General features: G+C 30.3%; 2 protein-coding genes across 2 annotated transcripts; one reads left to right on the top strand and one right to left on the bottom strand.

Annotated features, from left to right (window-relative positions):
• Positions 1 to 12783: 12783 nt before the first annotated feature.
• LOC129613946 (retinoblastoma family protein-like) lies at positions 12784 to 15843 on the bottom strand. The gene has a single exon (XM_055528296.1). It carries the CDS (start codon positions 15744 to 15746, stop codon positions 13104 to 13106), a length of 2643 nt encoding a protein of 880 aa, XP_055384271.1. The 5' UTR covers positions 15747 to 15843; the 3' UTR covers positions 12784 to 13103.
• A 784-nt stretch (positions 15844 to 16627) lies between these two features.
• LOC129613995 (uncharacterized) lies at positions 16628 to 18565 on the top strand. Its single transcript, XM_055528360.1, has 5 exons — positions 16628 to 16964; positions 17023 to 17357; positions 17413 to 17676; positions 17739 to 17888; positions 17948 to 18565. Exons 1-5 carry the CDS (start codon positions 16719 to 16721, stop codon positions 18270 to 18272), a joined length of 1320 nt encoding a protein of 439 aa, XP_055384335.1. The 5' UTR covers positions 16628 to 16718; the 3' UTR covers positions 18273 to 18565.
• The last annotated feature ends 4299 nt before the right edge of the window (positions 18566 to 22864 follow it).

Genomic DNA, 22864 nt, shown 5'->3' on the forward strand with positions numbered 1-22864 from the left:
AAACTAATATTGACAGGCAGACACACATTTTCACATTACGAACTTCTACATAGTTACCACTGAAAGAGTGAAGCATCTAATTCACCTTAATCTCAAAATTATGTAAACATATACATAGAATTTCATATACATATTTACTTCAGAAATAAAACACTATTTGGAATAATACTAAAAATTTTAATATAAAAATTTCAAATATCCTATTATAGAATGGTATAAATTGTGAATTATTTTTTCTTCTAAGTTTATTATTTTGATATTTTCTATTTTCATCTCATTTCTCACTTAACTTCCAATAGTTTAATGTACAAAATTTATTTTTCTTGTTAACTTTAATTTTTTTTATTTTTAAGTTCTTGTTTTACACTTCTTACATATTTTAGGCTCATAAATTATTAGGAAATTTCAAAGTCATAAAGAAACATCAATATCGATAAAAAGGAATAATAGAATATCTATTATTCATGAATTAATTACCGACATCATTGCAAACAATATGGGAAGTGCTGTGATGACACCAAATTTCCAATGTGGAGAAAATAAACTATTTTTAGAGATATGTTGGCCTGTCTGTCGGCATGTGTATGTATGTGACAGGTGAAAAATTACAGTTGACAGGTGACAAATGACAGGGGACAGGTGACAGCTGACATATAACAGTTGACAGGTGACAAATGACCGTTGACAGGTGACAGTTGACAGATGATCGTTGACAGCCGAGAGGTAACAGTTAACAGGAACGTTGAAGTTACCTTTTCCGAGGAATGTTAAAAGCGTATTTTCATAAGCTTTTCTAATATTTTCACTTATGTTATGTATTGTCAATTACATTCAGTTATGTGCTGACCACATGAGATTTTTATAACTACGTATATATTTACAAAGTATAAGGTTAGCCTTAATATACGGTTTGGATAAATTATGACGAGTGTTTCATACATATATGTTCTTTAATATGATATTTTGTGTGTAAATATGGGAAATTCTTGCTCAAAAAATGTTAAAAGGAAAAGGAAAATTTCTTGTTAAAAAAAATAACACAAAAAAAAATGTAATTAACAAATTTTCTGAAAAAAAAAGAAAAAAAAATTATTGCTTTTCCATACTGTAATTGGAAATATTTTGGATGACTAACTTTTAATAGATATTTGTACATACATAACCTATATATATGTATACCTTTCTGCTTTTAAGTAAAAATTGATTTGAAATTTTAATATTAAATAAATATCAAAAGTTAGTTAAAAGGACAACACCATTTGCAATTTAACCTTAAAATCATTGAAATTTACAATATTTTTTTTTTAATGAAAAGCAATTATTCTTATTTACTTTGAACCCTGAATTAATTCTACACAAAAAATTATTACGCATAAATGTCAATCACACTGTACATATTATGTATACATAGTATACATATATATATGTACATAGTATACACTGTACATATTTATTAGATAACCTTTTATGAAAAATTTAAAAATTGTTATTTAACTTTCGAATGTAAAATTTCGAATATATTTCGAATGTTATATCGAATAAATCAGATATGTATTCAAAATTATTACTATTTTATGTTTTCATTAAAATATTTTATTAAAATGCAAAAAAAATCAAAAAAAAAAACTGTCAGAAATTTAAGACATTGAAATTTACAGCGCCTTTTAATATAACAGTTTTTGAATTTCACCCGTAAATCAAAATGACATCAAATATGACCCATTTAACAGACAACATTCTTTTGAGCAGTGAATATCCATTCTTAACAAAGTTCGTGTAGGTTTTTTCTGTTGAAACAATTTGGAAAACCAAAATATTATCGTTATACTTTGTGTTCCTACAAAATACTAAAAATTGAACTTTAATTTTCAATATCATATTTTTTTTATTTTTCAAAAACAGAAATTAGTTTTTACCTTCCAAAATATTTTTATGTCAGCCACCCACACTTTTTTTAATGGAAACAATATACTTAATTGAATATTTAGGATAAAACCTGACCTGTGTTTTTTCCTTGCTTTATTCTTAAATTATTGTACTTAAATATAATTTAAGCCAAAATAAAATTGCTATAATATATTTTGTAAAACAATTACAGCATTGTTATAAAATGTAATAGGTACGAACATGGAACGTAAATTTAAAATTTATGTATGTATGTGTGACTCCAAAAATATTATAATTTATTTATAATCATAAAACAACAATAAATTCATATATGCACATATTCATATATGTATACATGAATTAATTTTATAAATACATATATAATAAGGATCAGTGACCTTGAATTTTACTGAATTAAATAATAATAAGTTTGTATAATGTAACAATAAATAAAAAAAAAACTACAATAACATCCTGTATTCATTTATACATAAGAGAAAAAAAAATAATATAAAAATATTTTTTCAAAATGCATTCTTAGAATCTAAAAATAAATTTCATTACCGTTAAGTGTATATACCTATACATATTTTTAAGGTTATATAAACTTTTTTACTTAAATCAAAAAATTTCATTAAAAGCGGGCGTTTATCTTCTCTTAAAATATTAAAGAGTTCTGGGAAGTTTAAGAAAATTTTCCTTTTATTTTTTTTTTCTTTTTGTGTTTTGAATTACAAGAAAACTTTCATATCCAAAATTTCATATTCCAAATATGCTTCCATGAATTATTATTTACTTTTTTTTTCTTATTTGCTTTATTGTCTTCTAAGAAAAAGGACAAAGGAACTTTATCCCGTTATACCTTTTTTTTTCTGCAGTTGTTTGTTGTGTTGAATTTTTTTCTTTTTTTGCTTTTCTGTTTCTTGTTCAGTTTTACTGTTTTTCTAGCTCAAATTATATTTTTTATATTAAAGTTTTTTTTTTATATAAGCGAGGAAAAAATCTTAAATCATAAGAAATATCGCATCGCACGTGAACATAATGTACAGTAAAAATCTTCACGAAATTAATGTAATTATATAATATAAACTACATTATATATATATAACAAAAGAATATATATATGTATGGACAGTGTGATGCCTTATTGTTACAAACAGAAAGATGTTAAAGAAAATCTGCAGTGATAGTTTATTTTTTCATGTTTCAGAACTCTCAACGACTATTACAACAATCTGAAAAAGATTCTTAAAATTTATGAATTTATATTTTCATTCATTTAAGTATATTATGATTTATATATATCTACTTTATGTATATACAACATAAGTATATATAAAGTAAGTACATATTTGTATACAAAATATATAAAAGAAATTTATACACAAATAGAAATTAACAGTTACGCAGAAAAGTATTTAAACTGTCAAAATTGTCAAATAATTGAATGTCAAATAATTAAATGTCAAAAATTATTTTGACTCATAACAAAATTTATCACATAATATTTAATACTTGTTGTTCTTAATGAGCTGTTTTAGAAACACTTTTCACGAATAATGTAAGGAATAATAATATAACGAATAATCAAGGAAAATTTAAATTTTTAGAACGATTTTTAAATGAATATAATATTCGTCCAAATTCTGGTTTGATAATGAGAGGCAAATTCAAATATGGGAGAATATTCAGCTCATAAAAATAAATTCAAAATGAAATTCAATCAACACTTTCAGCGAATTCGATTAAAGTAAGTTAAACTAATCGTTCTTTAATTTATATAAAGCGACTCCGATTAATAGGTTTACCTAATAAATGGAAACTAACCTGCAATCTAATCATTTTCTTAAGTTATTAAAATAGCACCCACTGCCAAAAGAATCAAATAGTCACTTTGCATTCACATTAAGGTATAGGAGCGATATTTCTTTGCTTGAATTACATATAGCACTACAACAAGATTTTTAAATTTAACACATTTATATAAATTATACCCATAATAATATACTAAATTCAAACTGAAAATCTTTATGTAATTAAATTTTTATGGTTTAATATTTTTAAAAATAATTGTATTATACAAGATGTTTACACAATTACATTTGAGAGAGAACTATAGTACACTTAAGGATTTTTTCATTGTTGAGTACAATGGTGTTGATAGGGTTTTGCTTTTTCAACAAAATATTTTGAAAATGTTTTATTACAATATAGAAAGTGTATGTGTATATATTTTGGTATATACATACATACTCGTATATACTATAAGTGTAAATAGAATGAGAAAGAAAACAACTGAAGAAAAATAAAACGGAATCTGTTTATCAAAAGGATAAAACAAAGTAATAAAGTAAAGTATGACCATAAAAAAGTGAAATAAGCCTGGACTTTTGAGCTTTCATATTATATAATAATATATAAATGCAATGTTTATATACATATGTATGTTTATAATGACTTACAAAAAAAAAAAAATGAAAAAGTACATATTTGTATATGTAGATTTAACGTATACTTAAAAAATTGTCTGAATTAAGATGTTACTATTAAAGTCCGAAGAATTATAGTAAAAACAAAAACATAATTTAGATTCATTAGTAATAATAAATTAATTAATTCTGCAACAAGACACGATTACTTTTATTGTAACGTTGATTGCATCTGCATAGGGGCGCGGGTTTTAAATGAAAAACCAAAATTAACTACAAGCACTTCAATTTTAAATTCCATCCAATCGATAGATTGATTGATTGACATTCAAATAACATTTTTCATATTATAACAAATTCATGATTGAATAAGTCAAATTATTGACATTAGATCTGCGTTTCTGAAAACGCCCTTATTATTAATATGCTGTTTTTGATTCTATTATTCAAATAAATCATGAAAAACTTCATAAATTTTAAAATAAATTTCGATATAATTTTATAAACTATATGCATACACGCTTATATTTTCATTAAAAAAAATTTCATATTTCAATTTTTATTATTTAAAAACCTTGAATATGCAGATTTTTCTGAATTATATCAGTTATACTTTAATAATAATGAAAATCAAGAGATTTATAACAATATACATACATACTTTTAATGTACACAACACAACCATAACACAGGTCTTCCAATTATTCGTATATAAACTAAAAATGGACGATGGCTTTAATAAGGAGCACATATTTTTGTCCATGTTTTCTTATTATTCTGATTTTTTTCTTCTTGTTTTTCAGCTTTAATTTAATTTCCACACTTTTCTGCTTCAAAGTTTTTCCTTTTCTTTTCTAAAAGATTGATATTAAGGTACAAAAAAACTAGAAGAGAAAGAAAAAAAATTACAAAATCCGGCTAAATTTTTAGTAGGCAGTTTTAGTCCTTTAGAATTGTAACAACAAGCATATTTTTTTCTTTTTGTTTCGCTCCTGCATCCATACATTTGTTTTATTGTTCTTGTTTACTTTCTTTTTCTTTTTTTTTCGGATTTTAGTTGGTAATGATGATGACGATGGTGTAATGTTTGCCTTTTTATGTCGTTAACTTGAAAATTTTTTCTGCTTATATTTTTTTCTTTGTTGCTTATTGTTTCAGAAAAGTTATACGCATCGATAACTTTCAATTGAGTACCTACATATATACATATAAAATGTTCTCTGACGTGATATTTTTTAATATTATTATTTGTAAGTTTGTAAATGTTGCTATATACATACTGTTATATCCACGTTAACTAAGTATACATACTCGTATTTATGCACATAAATAAAAATGAATAAGAAGAATTTCAATAACACCAAAATATGAAAGGAGGAGGAGGAAGGATAGCAGTGTTTTTTTCTTTTTTATTTTTATTTTTATTTAATTTTTCATATTTTACCTTTTTTTATTATTATATATATATATGTATGTATGTATGTATGTATAACTTGTACCACATTTCAAAAAGGAATTATAATAAATAATTATACTTCCATTTTCTTTTAATTTAATAATTTAAATGTGCTTTTCTTTTTTTAGATCAAAAGTTGAAAATTTCAGCAAAAAGAAATACGATTTGCTTTTGGAAGAAAGCAACCTTCGATTGGTAGGTCATAATTTTTTTTTTCAATTTTTTTTTATAATTAAAGCTACAAATTTTTATTTCAAGCGTGTACATACAATAAGCAATAAAAATTACTTCACACAACTGAAAAGCAGATGGGACTGGTAAAGGAATGAGTCAAGGCAGAAAAATTAAAAAAATGTTCTCGTTGAACTGGACTCGAACCAAGATCGTAGATCGTAGATTCTAAGGGAACCGAGTGGGACAGGAGCATCCCCCCAAGCCACCGCAGCCATTTTTGACTTATTGTAGCCACCCCACTCTCCCGTCTATAATATCCCCGTCCCAATCACAAAGCCGGCGATATCCCTAAGGGAGTTGGACAATAGTTCCCGAACACTTAGGGACCCATGTCCAAGACAATTGCGGCGCCGAACAGCCAGTGCCGGACAGTCGCAGAGAATGTGCACGGCGGTCTCATCGCCACCCCCACAAAATCTGCACAGGGGGGAGCCCGACTTCCCCAGCCTGTGCAGGTGGTATTTCACCGGGCAGTGCCCCGTGAAGAAATTCGCAATAGTGCGAACCCGGCTCCTGCTCATCCCCAGCAACTCCGCAGCGAATCCGCCGGAGCACGCCGGAACAAACACCTTCGCATGACGGCACCCCTTCGTGTCCCGCCAGTGACGACTGCATTCCGCCGCGAGTAGGCAGGCAAGCCTGGCCCCCACGGCGGAAGAAGGCAGACCACAGAAAGGCAGCGGCTGCACAAAGGCAGCCCCAGATCCCCTCCGCGCCAACTCATCGGCAACTTCGTTGCCCGCATGGCCACTATGGCCCGGCACCCAAATGAGCATCACTCTGTTTTCCGATGCCAATTCCATAAGTGCAGCAAGGCAGCTCCAGACCAGCTTGGATGTAACCTGAGCTGAACGGAGCGCCAGCAGTGCAGCCCTGCTGTCTGAGAACACATAGATGGTGCGGTTTCTATACCCCCTTTCCAAATTGATTCTCAGACAGATTTCTATTGCATGTATTTCGGCCTGGAACACTGTGCAATACGGGTCAAGGGTTGCATATACACGCGTGTCCGGGCGGACACCGTATACGCCCGAGCCCACCCCCGACTCCGTTTTGGACCCGTCCGCATACCACACGCTCGAACCCGACCTAAGTACCGGACCACCCCGATCCCACGTCCATCGATCAGGAAACAGAACCCTGTACTTGTGGTCGAAGTTGTACCGCGGCAGACAGGTATCTGACATGGTTATCCTTAGAATCGGATCGCCCTCAATGAAGTCTCTGTGAGTTCTGTGGGCCAACTTTAGCCCTGCCCCGTCCTCGCCAGAGAGAAGTCGGTAAGTCACCAGCCGAGCTTCCTTCAATATATGGAGGTGCAGTGGCGGCAATCCGATCATCACCTCCAATGCAGCGGTGGGAGCCGTCCGCATCGCCCCGGTCACTCCCAGGCAGGCCAGCCTCTGTAGCTTTTCCAGCTTGGCCCGCACACCCGCCTGCTGAGCCTTACGGCACCATACAATCGACGCATAGGTGACGATGGGCCTAGCAAGGGCCGTATATAGCCACAGTGCTATTCTGGGACCAATTCCCCAGGTCCCCCCGATGAAACTCCTACACGTCCACAAGGCCGCCGTAGCTCTCCCGATAACTCTATCGATATGGGTATTCCAAGAGAGACGATCATCCAGGGTTACCCCCAGATACTTCACCTCCCTCGAGTAACTAATACGTTCACCAAACAGAATTGGGCTCGTTAACCTGTCCCTGCTTCTGCGTCTGGTGAAGGCGACCAAAGTGCTCTTGCTTGGATTTATATTTAACTCAACGCCTTTGCACCACCTTTCCACAACACGTAAATTTTGCTGTAGAAGATCAGAAATAGTGCTCTCAAATTTTCCCCGCACGACGAAGGCCACATCGTCAGCGTATCCCCAGACACGCGCCCCGGAGCCCCTGAGAGCAGCTATTAGATCATCCACTACAATGGACCACAGGAGGGGCGAAAGAACCCCGCCCTGCGGACATCCTTTTGCAGCGGAGATGAAGAGTATATCTTCAGCTATGGTGGACTTAATAATCCTATCCTGTAGCATCCGATTGACCCATCTGCTAGTCGTCGCATCAATCCCTCGTTTGTGCAACGACTCACAGATGACATGATATGGGGTGTTGTCAAAAGCTCCCTCTATATCAAGGAAGCAGCCAACTGCTACCTCCCGCACCTCCAGTGAGTTTTCAAGGACCCCCACCAGACTCTGCAGAGCGAGTACAGTAGACCTTCCCGACTGATAGGCGTATTGAGATTCATGCAAGGGATTGCTTCCCAGTGCACCGTCCCGTATAAATCTATCAATCACTTTTTCCATTGCTTTCAATAGAAAAGAAGTAAGGCTGATTGGACGGAAAGACCTTGGGTGGTTGCTTGGTCGCTTACCCACCTTCGGAATATACGTCACTTTAGCCACCCTCCATGCCTGAGGGATGTAACCCCACGCATAGCTGGCGCGAAAAATTCCCAACAGTGCTCTAGCGATATGTTGGAAACCCCTCTGCAAAAATGCAGGATATATCCCGTCATCACCTGGAGATTTGAAGGGCCTGAAAGAGAAAACAGCCCATCTAATCCTGCCCATCGTGAAGACTAGACGGGATCGTTGCCAGTCATCCCTCCTGGGCCAGGGTGCCCCCGGTTCGATGACTGCATTTGAGTGATTCCGAAGAATCTCCGAGTCAGGAAAGTGCGTTGACGCCATAAGCTCCAACGTCTGCCTTCCGTTCTCAGTCATGGAGCCATCAGGACGTTCCATTAGGCCCAACCTGCTAGCATACTTTTTGGAAAGCACCCTGTGAAGACGCGCACTGCTGGGGAGTTCATCAATGCCCTTGCAGAACGCTCTCCACGAGATTCTCTTCGCTTTCCTAATTTCCTTATTGTATTTTGTGAGTGAGTCCTTATACTCTTCCCACGAACCTGACGCTTTGGCCTTATTGAATAGCTTCCTGGTCTTTTGTCTAAGCCTTGAAAGCTCCTCATTCCACCACGGGCACTTCCTATTGCTCCGCCTCGGCTTAGCACGGCAGCTCCCGTGATAGGCATTAGTAATAGCCGCCGTCAGGGCCTCGCTGGCCAGTTCGATATCCATCACCGTTCTGACAGAAGCAGGAACGGATCTAATCCCATCCATGAGGAGCGTTTCGAATTGACTCCAATCTGTGGATTGGGGCACCCGATAAATTTCTTCTGCCAGGCCTCCGGAGACCATGATATCAAACCTAATCTGCCTATGATCGGACATGGATGTCTCATTTGAGACATGCCATCCACCAACCCTACTGCCGATAAATTCAGTGCAAAGGGTGATGTCAAGGACCTCTTCCCTAATTGCATTTATGAATGTCGGCCTATTGCCTTCATTCATAATCATTAATTTATTGCTATATATAAATTCAAGTAGGCACTCACCTCTTTTGTTTATATTGCTGCTTCCCCAGACGGTGTGGTGGGCATTGGCATCACTTCCTATTATAAGTTGGAAGTTCCTCCTTCCACAAAAGTCCACTAGATCCTTCAGTTGCTCGTCCGGGTGGGCACAGTCCCCCGGGAGGTAGGATGAGCACACAATGAACTCTGTCCAGCCCCCGCAGGACTTCACCTTCACCAACGCAGCTACCTGATCCTTAGAACAGTAATCTGGAATGGGAAAATACGTTAGCTTTTTACTAAACAAGATGCAAGCCCTAGGCCTGCCCCCAATTGTATTATCATACAATAGCTCACCTGTTAGGCCCTTAACCTGATCCTTCACTATGTAAGGCTCTTGGATAAGGGCGATATCGAGGTGATCCTTCATAAATCTATGAGTCAGAACATCAGTAGATGCCCTAGCATGCTGTAGATTTATTTGGATGCACCTCACAGCCATATTATTTCCTCCGGCTCTTGTCTATGGGCTTTGGCCCTTTAGACAAAGGCTTTACATGAGCCTTACCTCCCATTGTCGCCCTTTTTACCCATCTTGGTGGGCGCCTGCCCTGCCACAGCCTCTTTTGCCGCCCCAGGTGCCACGCTAGCCCCTCCAACAGCAAATACCGAAGCATTTCCGGGCTTCCCAATGGGCTTGAGCCCTTTTGGTTCCCCCGGGACGCTTGTATTTGGCGTGCTGGTCGATGGTCCTTCCGTTTCCCTTGCCGCCATTTTCGGAGCGACTTCAGACTTTCCAATGAGTTTTGGCTCTTTTGGTTGGCCTGAAGTGCTCGTCGTTGTTGCGGTGGGCACTGGTTTTTTATTTTGTCCTGCCCTGCCGCCAGCACCTTGAGAGGATTTTCTTCCTTTAACCCGAACGGTAACACGGAAGAAATTCAGGAAAAGTCGGAACTCCGCTTTCCGTAGATCTTCCAATCCGGAATCATCCACGGAAAAGGTGATGGAGCAGCCCCCGTCCTTTTCCTTATCCATCCTCAGCACCCTCCAGGAACCTATCTTGAGGCTGGGATTTTGCTTCCCTATCCTACTTAGAAATTTGTCCCTGGAGAGACTGACGGTTGTCTCGTCCTTTGGTACGTAGGTGACGCAGACATGCTGTTTGGGCATGCTGTCGCCATCCAGTACCACGACATCGCAACCGTCCCAAGGCTTTATTTTCCTGCAGACACTGGTTATCCACTCCCTGGTGTTTTGATTGTTGCATGTTACGGATATCCATCCGTCCCTTTGCAACGCTGCAGTGAATTGTGGATGAGAGTCCACAACCCTATCCATTTCATCCATGATGGCTACTTTGATTTTCCCCATCTGGACTTCGGATAGCCTTTCCTCTGGATGCAGTCTATGAGTGATGGCCACCTTGACCTGTGCTACTGCATCCCGATAAGAAGTCATTTTCGGGTTTTGTTGAGGAATGTTCCCAGGGACCTTTTCCTCAACATTTCCCTTCATCGACCTCTTCTTTGAGGGCCCTGCATCAGGGGTGTTGCTTTCCGACCTTTCCCTCTTTTGGGGATGGTCGGCCACAACAACCGATCCGCAGGCCTTCAGCTTTTCCAGCCTTTCTTTCTCGTATCTGCGAGCCAAATTAACTTGGATATAAATACTTATCTTGCTCTTGAAATACATATCAGCATAAAGTATCTTTTTGGGAATTAAAAGAAATTTTTTTTTGATTTTAAAATTTTTTTTAGAAAACAACACGTAATATTTTATAATTTCTACGAACCCTAAATACAATCTAATTTTTGCAAGGCAATAATAAATTTTTTCTATTCATAACCATCTAACTTAAAAAACAAATATTATTAATTCATATTTACAAAAAACATTGTATGTTAATTATAATTAACTTAAAATTTCATTGTACATTCAAATATGCATTGAGATTCTTCAAATACGAAAAGCCGATTTTCTTACACGCCTCATTCTAATAAACATGTATATGGTTTATGCTATAATTTAATTATTCGAACTAGTATAATATGTGTGTATGTAAATAATATATCTAAACGGGACAAATCTTCCTTAGATTTACGAAATAAATTACAAATTTATAATACCGTTCAAAAATAAATATTAAAAATATAACAAAATTACTAGAATTTTTTTATATTTACACTATCATAAATCCTTACAAGTATGTATAAATCTACGGTTTCGTCTTACCTATTGTTAATTTTTATTATGAAAAGCTATTACCAACAAAAACAGCACTTCAATATAATTTGTCACACTTTGATAATCTATTGATCGAATTCGAAATTTTCTTGTTTTGTTTTTTTTTTTGGTTCATGCTTTTAAAGTCATAAGTTTTTATAATATCTGATGGTGCTTTTTAATATTTGAAAAATCATAATAATCAATTAATATGTAAGACCTTCAAAATGTCTAGACGAACAATATTATAATATAAATCTATTATAGGCATATATTTATTTAACATTCTGAGATATATATATATATGTATATAATACAATAATACAATAAAATTTATGATTCGTTCTGAGAGATTGATTTTAATAAAATGTACTACTTGTATATAAAACAAATTATGGTTGATTAAATAAGTTTATTTTACCTAATATTTTGTTTGTTTTCTATTTCATTCCGTGATTTAGGCTTTATTTTATATAAAAGTATGAGGAAAATAAAAGCAATTCATTTGTAATTTGATAAATTATCCGAAATATTAAATAAAGAGAATTTAAATATCAAAATTAATATTTTCTTTTGAATGGTAATTTAAAAATAATAATATAAAACATTCCAGTTTTATCCGAATTATTTTAGTACTATGATTTAAAACAAATTTAATAAAATCAAAAATGTTATATGATTGATGCATTTGAAAGTCTAGCCAGAAAAACCTTGTAAAAACCTCTTGCTCCACTTCTTTCTTTCTTAATGCTATTAAATCGAATTTTTTGGCGAATATCACATATTTAAGATTAATACTTAATTTTCGGTTCTTCGAAGTTAAGCCAACCAACTATATATTCATATTTCTAGTTAATATTTGAAAATTTTAAAAAATAATCAACTAATAATAGTGTTAAGAAATATACAGCTCAAAAGCCATAGGGCCGAAAAATTCTGTAAATTATTTTAAATTCTGTAAATTTATTTAAAATCAGAAACACAGTTAATTGAACATTGAATCCTTTTATTATAAACATTGTGGTCTAAATTCTAAAATTAATAAAAAAAAATTCAAATAATATTTTATCTCAAATATATATTTAAAAAATGTATTTAAAAATTAATTATCACTCTTATATATCATCCTATACAGGTATAATTTCCAAAAATTATTATAGTTTTATGCAATACTAAAAAAAAATAGCATAAACTAAACATATAATTGCGCATTTATATATGTATAAATATTTATACTTATGTATATTATGTGTAAACACATATTTAACATTTTTTTTTTCTCATCATATACATAATAAAATCATACATACGTGCATACATATGTAGTTATTAAACTTAATCTAAAAAAAATTTCATAAATAATATAAAATAATTTATAATTATTTCTATTAGAAGAAAAAACAAAAAATCATTTTAAGAAAAATTAAAATGAATAAAATTATAATTTTTTTTTTCTTTGCTTAAATAGACATTAATATGCATGTGATTTTAAAATATATTAAATTTTGTATTAATTTTTATCATCGGCCTGTCTTTCTTTTATAAAATCTTGAATTTTTTTTGTTACATATGTATTTTCATTACGTCTCTTTTTTATTAAAACTTCATCATTGTCAAATGGTAAATTACGTCTTCCTGCTTTAATATGTTGATTAATTTTTTCAAGTTCTTTTGCTGGACTTTTATATATATTGAATGTATATTTAACTGGTGATTGTGATATATTTGCCTTTTCTAATGTTTTAATATACAAATGATGATTTGCAGTCAATTTTCTAGGAGACATCATTTTTTCTGGAGGATGTGGTGACAATAATAAATTAACACCACGTTGTGTATTTTCACCAAATCCTAATACATAAGATTGCATCATTGGAACATAAACAGCATTATAAAAACTTATAATATCATTATAAAATGCTGGCTCTTTTTCACCATTTGGTTTTTCAATTGCTGGTTTAATTAAAACTTCTCTATATATATTACTTGCAGCTTGTGGTTGATTTCTATAATATTTCATAATATCTGTAAAAGTTTTGCCTGATACTTCTTTTACTTTAATAAAAACATAAATTGCACACATTATTAATTGATCAAGATGTCTATCACGCATTAATTCCGTTTTGTTTACAATGGAATATTCAAATATAGTCCAAATTTGATTTAAAATAATATCGTCCTGTAAATCTAATTCTTTACATAATTCATGAATTCTCATATAAGCTAATTTATAAAATTTTCGTAAAAATAACTTTACTGAATTGATTCCCTTTTTTGGAGTATCTTCCTGCTGTTGCAGTTTATTTTGGGTATTGTGCTGTATTTTTTCATTAGTTTTTGTTACTTCTGCAGCAGCTGCCTTACCAACATTAAATAAATCTCTACGAGCACAATCGGAACCCGTTGCTACTTGGTTGAAACATTCGTATGCAGAATTAATTGGTGAAAGAATAACTTGTCGGTTATTAACATTCTCTAAATTAACACTATGAACATTAATACGATTATCTACATTAGACCATGGCGGAATGGAACCATTCAATTGTTTAATATGGACCCATAATGGTGATACTCCTTTCCAAGATAAATAATCTAAGCATTTCTCTTCAATTGTATTTAAATGTATTATAAGAGATCGGGTAAGAATATCTTCATGCCTTGTAACAACAATTTCTATAATTTTATAAAAATTAAATGCCTGAATATCAAAACACTTTAATATCCAAGGGAATTTTACATCGGAATTGTAAGCAGCAATAACAATTTCAACACAGCATGCAATCAAAGTTGTATGCAATATTTCGTTATCTAACAAAATTTGTAACTTTAAAGTTGGCTTGTTTCTTAATTCAGCTCTGGTAATTTTCTCCAACAAATTATAGTAAATATTTTTCGCTAAATTAAATTTATTTAAGTCCTCATATTTCGATGGGTATTTTTCACAAAAAGTGTTGCACATCACAGATATTCTTTCCTCTATTTTTGTTGTACATATTCCAGCTTGATTTAGATACTTTAGAAATTCTATTGAAAAATGACGATCACCCAGAGCTTTTAATTTTTTAACGTTTTGTGTAGCGTTGAAAATTGGTTCAGATGTTTCTTTGTTAGGTAAATGATGCCTGCGAGTTAAAGGTGTACATGGAATCAATGATTTAATGCTTTTCTCGAAATCGATATCTGTATTGGATTGTTTAACATTAATATTATTAAGCAAAATTCTTTCATCAATTTCTCCAATACTTAAAACATATTGTTCGTACGAGTTATTAATTGATTTGTAATTATATTCAAAGTTTTGCATTGTCAAAATATCCAAAAAATTTTTGTCAGTTCCTTGCAGTATTTTGTTTTTCAAAAATTTTTCTATAATTGTTTTAAATGAATACATTTTAATATCCTTCGCCTCTATGTATTGTGCATCATGCATTTGGCAAAGCTCATGTAAAACTCGAAACTCTTTTTCAACGTCAGCAAATTTTGATTTGATAGTTTCGGCAAAATTTCCATTAATCAGCTCAGTTCGTTTCTCCCTTAATATGCACAAATATATCAGATCCATTCCACAAAGTAATAAATGAAACGATGTTACTATATCAAGTGTATGATTTGGATCCTCACTTTTGGCACTTAAAAATAAACACCAACAAAATTCATAAAGCATGGAAGATGAAATTGTTCCTGGCTTTGATTTCTTCGTCTTCTTGTCGTTTTCTGGCAAAATAAACATTTTTTGAAACGTCTCATTATACTTATGATAGAGAACACATGAAATTCCAAAACTTCTTTCCAATCTTTCAATTTGATTTATGAAACTTTGGGATAATTTTGTAAATTCAATCCACTTTCGTATCTTTGTTAGAAATTCACTAATACTGATTTGACAACTCCTTAATAACTTCGTCAAGGAAACACAATTTCCTTTAATTACTGACCCAGCAGATCCAACAGTGGGTGTAAAAGAGTCCCGACAAGCAGCATATAGAGCACAACAAAGCCAGTGACTTGATTCTCCTTCCAAATTATTTGTCTTGATAACTTCTTGAAATGTCCTCCACGATTTTTGTTCAGTTTCTTTGTCCATATTTAATTCTCTACATATGTTAACATATTTTTGAGAAATTTTCTCTATGTCTTTTTTATCAGTAGTCATTTTGATAAATTATACATGCACGATATTGATTTTAATTATTTTTTACAAAATCTTTGTCGATAAAAAATTCTCTAATGCTAATTTGACAACTTCCACCCGCTAAAAATATTTAGTACTTTCCAAAAGTAATGTACATTTCAATATAAAAGTGCATTTTGACATTTATTTTCCTCTTTTATACAGCAGCGCCCGTCACATTTTGTTACTATATTAATTTTTCACGCAACTAAATGTTTGTTTACAAGTTTTTATATAAAATTTTACATTTTTATATGAATGGCGATTAAAAATGAAGATGAAATTTACTGTCTTCAATTTATACTGCCATTGATCTAATACTGTTGAAAATCAGTTTGTAACAGAATCTAGAATCCACCATCTAAAATACAAACAAAATTTTAAGCTTTTCGTGAATTACTTTTAATATTTATATATAATTATTTGGTAAATTCGTCGTTTTAATTTTAAACAAAATGCTTTAAGTCCGTTTTTAATAAAATGTTCAATTAAAAATTTAATACAAGTTTGGTGTAGCTATTTGTCTATTTGTATTTTGATCACATTTGTCATTTTTTAGTTTTGACATAAAGTACTCGTTTTTATTATCACAACTACTTTATTTAGCTTTAGCTCTGTGTATTGAAACGTGATTCTGTAAGGGAGGCAAGAGGAAGTCAACTTTTATTTTCTATAACTTTAATACACTTCTAAACATTGATACTTATTTAGTCAAAATAAACACTTTTTAATTTTTTTGACTTTTAATTGCTTTGACTTTTCAATAAAATGCTACACTATTGTGAATGAAGGAAATTGACATTTAATTGACCAAAAAACTGACATTTAAAATTTGACGTGTAAAAACAATATTGGCATAAAAAGAAAATTTTTAACTTAAGGCTTCTTATTTTTTCAAAAGTTTTAAATTATCTAAATTAAAGTATTAAATTTTATGAAGGATTTTAAATTACAATGAGTGGATACCCTAACAACAGTGGTTACTTTGAAAGGTTGCTTAAATACGCGTCTGTCGCTGGTATATCTAGGGATATTGTTAACTTTAAAAAGATGTGCCGATTATGTATGTTCGAAAGCGAAGATCAAGATAATTTAGATTCCTTTATACAAGTTGATATGGCTGATACCATTGGAACTCAATTTAGCAATAAACAATCAATTTCATTTATTTTAAAAAATGTGATAGGTCTCCCTATAAGTGTAAGCTGTTTACTTATCGAAACATATGCGTACTCATGTCTATATAATTATGTTTTAGACTTTTAGAGACAGAGACATGCCCCAACAAATTTGCCGAAAATGTATTGTTAGAATTGGAGAATTATATGCCTTTCAAATTCAGTGTCATAAGATAGATTACTTGTATAAAGAATTACGACAAATAATGAAATATTATTACTTAGATTATGATGGGCAAAATTATTATTCTGAGGAAATTGATGAATATGGTGATAATTTCGAGGTCGAATATTTAGAAGATAATGTACAAGCTTACGAGGTTGTTGAAACTTTAGATCAATACGAAAATGAATCAAATGCTGCCGGAAGTAGAGAGTCATATGAAAAAACAAATCAAAGTGAAGAAACAAAAAGGTAATTTTAAAAGAATTCTCTTCATATAACTCGAAATTAACATTTTTATTTCCAGACCCTTTACTCCCGATTTTCCTGAAATTATTGAATGTTGCTTTTGTAAGCAAACTTTTGGAACAAAAAAAGCTAGAAAAAGACATTTAAAAACAACTCATTCTGGGATTCAGTATGCACCATGCATGTTGTGTCCGAAAATATTTTCGACCCGGTCCAGTTGCTCACGACATATGTTAAAATTTCATGGCGAAAATACAAGAAAAGTATGCCAAATATGTTTCAAAGTTAAACTTAATAGAGAAGAAATGAAGGTGCACTTAGAGTAAGAAAAATTTAAGAAATAGTGCTTTAATAAATCTTTAATCATGTATATATGCTTTATAGAACTCATAAAAAAAAACCAAACCTGCAAGTTGTTGAAAACAAGGACCCTCTTGAAATTAAAAATGATAAAGTAAATACAGAAAATAAAATTGATATTACGGATAAAGTTGATTCTATCGAAGAAGCCTTAGCAAATATTTTAGATACAAGGTAAAACGAAATGTAATTAATATAATAAATTCAATTCCAAATATTAAATAAAATTTTAGTACTGGAGATCAAGATCATGACAACGGTGAAAGTGAAAATTTTACTGAACTATCTGATAAAGCATACCGATGTCCTAATTTAGAATGTCGCAATAATTTTAAAACTAACGTAACATTTTTAAATAATACCAATGAAGGTGGCCTTTTAGCAGAATGTCTTAATTGTCATCTCCAATATCCAATAAAAACATGTGAACTCGATTTAGAACCTGATGCATTTGTTTCATCGATAGAAATAAATGATGACAAGGCTTTCCAAAAAAATTTCATTGAATTAACGGCAACCATCGATAGAGAAAAAGATGACACACAAAATGAGTCTTAGCCTTAAGTAACCGATATCTAGCATTTTTATTTTAAACATTTTTTTTTTTCAAATTGTATAGTTCTTAAGCTTAACTTAAAAATAAAAAAACTAGCAAAATGTTTGAAAATAACAAAGAAAATAAATGTCTTTTATAACCATCATTCATACAATTTAAGATGACCCAAGAAACATCTGCTTTGCATTCCGAATTTTTGTTTGGAATTTATAATGAAAATTTGAAGGTATCCCTAAAGAGTTCCCAGTTTCAAATTCGAATGTTTTTTTTTCACCTATGCAACTCCAACAAATATATAAAAACTTACATTGTATTCTATTTTTTCGTGTGCATCTTTAAGAATACCGAAATATTCGAAAGATGCAATTAAATTAAACAAAGATACGAATTTCTCTCATATAATAAATGTTTTATGTAACTTTATATATACAACATATGTACATATATATATGTATTTCATATATATAAATACAAATAATTTTTTTTGTTTAAATAACTTAAAGGCTATCAGAAAGTAGGAGAAGCTTTCAATAAAACAATAATTATCAAATTTTTTTAAAAATAAAAATATTTGTTTAATAAATTGAAATGTAAACTAAATTCTATATTTATAAAACAATTGTTATTTAATACTCTTTTTTTCTTAAATAAAAATTTTAATTTTCAATATTTTAAAATTTGAAGATGTAATAAAAAGAGATTTTGAGTCTTTGTAACTAATAAATATGAAATCTAAACTGCTTTTTTCCAAATACTGAAAGGTTCATCAAAAGGCGCATTCTATTTGTTAGAAAAGCTCAAATCTATATGATTCATTGATAGTTCTTTATTTAAAAATCCTGATATATACCTCTTCTTTAATTCATTCTTGGCGCACTGGGGTAATTCAGAGGATTTATAGCTAAATGAGTTGTTAACTTAGCACCATCTGAAAAAAATCGATAGTGCTAGTACATAATATATGCTCGCTCTATTCTCGTTTATTATATAAATCAACCTTAATTAGATTTACACCACTGAATAATATATTTAGAGCGATGTCAAATTCTGTAATGCAGCTTGAAAGTTATTGATTTTAATTATTTAATTCACATTTCAATTACATTTTTTGAATCACTTTCAAAGGCAATCAGTTATCACACTACTACTACAAAAATTTACACAGGAATATAAATTGAATTTTCACTTTATTTTTTAAAAAATTAGTTACTATTAGAATAACAGACATCAGACTTGTACCCTGAATAACAGGCATTAGTCAAAGCCTTACATTGCATAAATACATGAGATATGTAATAACCATGAAATAATTAAAAAACTGTTTGATATTTCACTTTATTTTATGTTTTTTATTATAAATGTAAAAATATTTTACACTATAAAGTTACTCGAAAATATATAAGATAAATAAAATTTTGTTTTATAAGTACATCTACTTATATTAAGGTACATAATGCAAATAAATTCATTAAAATTGTAAAATATTTTCAAATTTTAAGCAATAGAACAAATAATATAGTCTATATATGTAATTCTACCATTTTTAGTAAACTTTTATCAAAAAAAAAAATTATTTTGTTCAGATTTCAACATTCAAAAATGTTTTCTATAGTTTCGTTAATATTTCGAAATATTATGCATTTTCATTATCAAACTCTTTTAATCAATTATTTTATCAATTATAATTAAGTTATACTCGTAAATCCTCTTTATTATTTATTTAATGTTTTGGAAATACTGGGTTGACGATTCATAAAACGATATATATGAGCGTCATGTTGAAACATTAAATTCCTTTCTTGTACAATAATTTCAGTTTCATTTATAATTGTTGGTGTTTGTTTTTTCTCTTGCATTTCTTGATATTGTTCGATTTGTTGCTGGTGACGTTGTGTTTGACATGGTTCACAAAATAAATCTTGTGTTGATAAATTTTTAGCTGAAGTAACACCAACAATATCATTAACAGGATTTATTGGAAATCTTTTCCAATGTTCACATGGTAAACGACGTGGATAACTTGTTGGAAAATGTGAATATTCGGGTGTATTCATCATATCAGTTCTATATTCGAAGTTGATTAATTTGTAACTGATTTTTTTACTTAAATTCTTTTCCATAATTCTATTTTTTTATTTTTTGTTTACTTGTATAATAAATATTCTGATAAACTTGAGAAATGAAAGGCAAAATCAAAAATTAAAATTTTTAAAAAAGCTTTTTGGTACGATAGGGGGCCCAAGAGGGTTTGTTAATTTCAAGTATATTTTTTCAATATTGTTTTACTACAAGTACATAATATGGAAGTATTTTGTTATTCTTCTTGCCTCCTTCTTCTCGTTCTTTACACCTACAATATAGAAATTAAAAAAAGAATAATCAAAATAATAATAAAAATGTTAATAGCTATATAATACATATATATATATATATATATATACATACATAATTATATAAATAAAAAATTGTTTAAATACAGTTAGCATGCGCATATTCTTCTAATATAATACAAGTGTTTTTTTATACATACTCGAATTTCTGTTCAATTTGGAGTAGATAAAGATTTCAATAACAAAAAATGTCAATGAATCGTAAATAATTTTTTTTTTGTTATTAATTTAAGATAGTAAGCATTTTAATACATGTATGCATATTATACGCTTGTATACGAGTATATAGTAAGTCACCTGTATAACACTTCATATAATACAGGTAAGTTGATAAACTGCAATGTTCCGCGAGAAAAATTAATTTTTATGAATCAAATACAAAAATTTGTTCAAAAGATCAAGTAATAAATTTTAACCTAATTTCAAATGAAAACAATTAATTATTTTAATATTTTATTTTTAAAATTTAAAACTGTTTAATATTAGCATTGAACTGTTCGAATATATTTATGTATTACATTTTAATAGTGTTATACGATTTAAATTATATCAAAGTATGTTATATATATTTTAGAACTTCTTAAAGAGTTACGCCTATAAATATACAATAATTATACAATCTGATAAAATTTTAATTTGATTTTTAATTTACATTTCCTTTACAGTTTTTTTCACATATTTACTCTTAAATACATATACAAAGGTAGAATTAAAAAATTCATTAACTATTTCTGCTTTCTACTGAATTTTATTTTGAAATATAAAAAAATTTATTAATTAAAAATGTAAAACCTAAGGTACCCAAATATGTTTCTCATTATTATATATACTCGGTTAATATATGTACATACTAGATTTCTAATTTTGTGCATTGTTTTGTCTATTCTGTGCAGTTCTGTTCACACCTAAAATATTACTTATTTTACCAACCAATAATATTATTAGAATTTACCTTCTAAAAACCTACTAAAAGTATGATATTAAAATTTTGACTATTTAATTGCCGAAAAAAAATCAAAAATCTATGTGCAGTTATATGAAACAAACATAAATATTGTATGTCATGTATTTTCCGTATAAATACGAAGTTCGGCTACAAAATATTACAAATTAAACCTGAAAAATAAAAACATGGAAAAATGTGGGTACTTTAGAAAACGTCGGTACTTTAGAAAACTTAAATGTTTAGCTACTTTTTGATTTGAAAATTTCAGCGGGAATATTATATCATTTACCGGCTTAATATTGATTTCCAATACTGCAATCGACAACAAATGGTTGGCATAAGTAATAAGTTGAACGTAATTACAAGTCAAAAAAAATTGAATCAATGGCTAAATTAAAGTAATTTTATTTTCATATTTGACAAGATGGAAACCATATTCGAGCAGCAGTATATTTTTCCGTTAACAGTGAAATGACAAACTAAACTAAGTAAATTTGACGTTGACATATCATTACCATATGAAAACATGAGGAAAAGGATGACATACGATCTAATATATGAAAAATTTATAGTTGATGATCAAAAAACTAAAATTCGTAATTACCATAATAGGATCATTTAAAAATTTTCACAATTTATTCATATTTTTCATATTATTTTTTATCATATAGATTGCAAAAGCTTTGAATAACAATAAAAAATAATTTTTATAATGTTTACATAATTTATTCATTTATATAAAATGTACTCGTACATACTTATAAATTAATAATAATTAAAATAATTGTTATCAGTTATTTGCACAATGAAATACACATAGTGAGATTTTAATATTTGATAGCAGAAAAAAAAAACAAGCGTTATACTCGCACTTTTATGTATGGATGGATATACACTACGTATGTATGTAAGAATATTGTTGTAGGTATTAATTATTCTACCTATTATATGTTACCAGCAAACTGGATAATTTTAGATTTTCGATTTGTATAACAAATTTTTTTTTAGAACAGTAACAAAAATTCTGTTATACATATTATAATGAAAAATTTTACATTAGGATTTTCTTTAATCCTTAATTTTCATATAAATCTTACAAATTCCGTGATCTTAGAGAAAAACTACCGAAGTCGGAAAAACTTTATTTTAAAGTTTAGGTTTAATTCTAAAACAAAATTGTATAGTTCTTATATCTAAGATAGTAACCATAAAAATCAAATCTCATATCACAAATTAAAATTTTCAATATTGTAATAAA

This window comes from Condylostylus longicornis, unplaced genomic scaffold (assembly GCF_029603195.1).
Source record: "Condylostylus longicornis isolate FDR11 unplaced genomic scaffold, ASM2960319v2 ptg000098l, whole genome shotgun sequence".
NCBI classification, from domain to species: Eukaryota; Metazoa; Arthropoda; class Insecta; order Diptera; family Dolichopodidae; genus Condylostylus; species Condylostylus longicornis.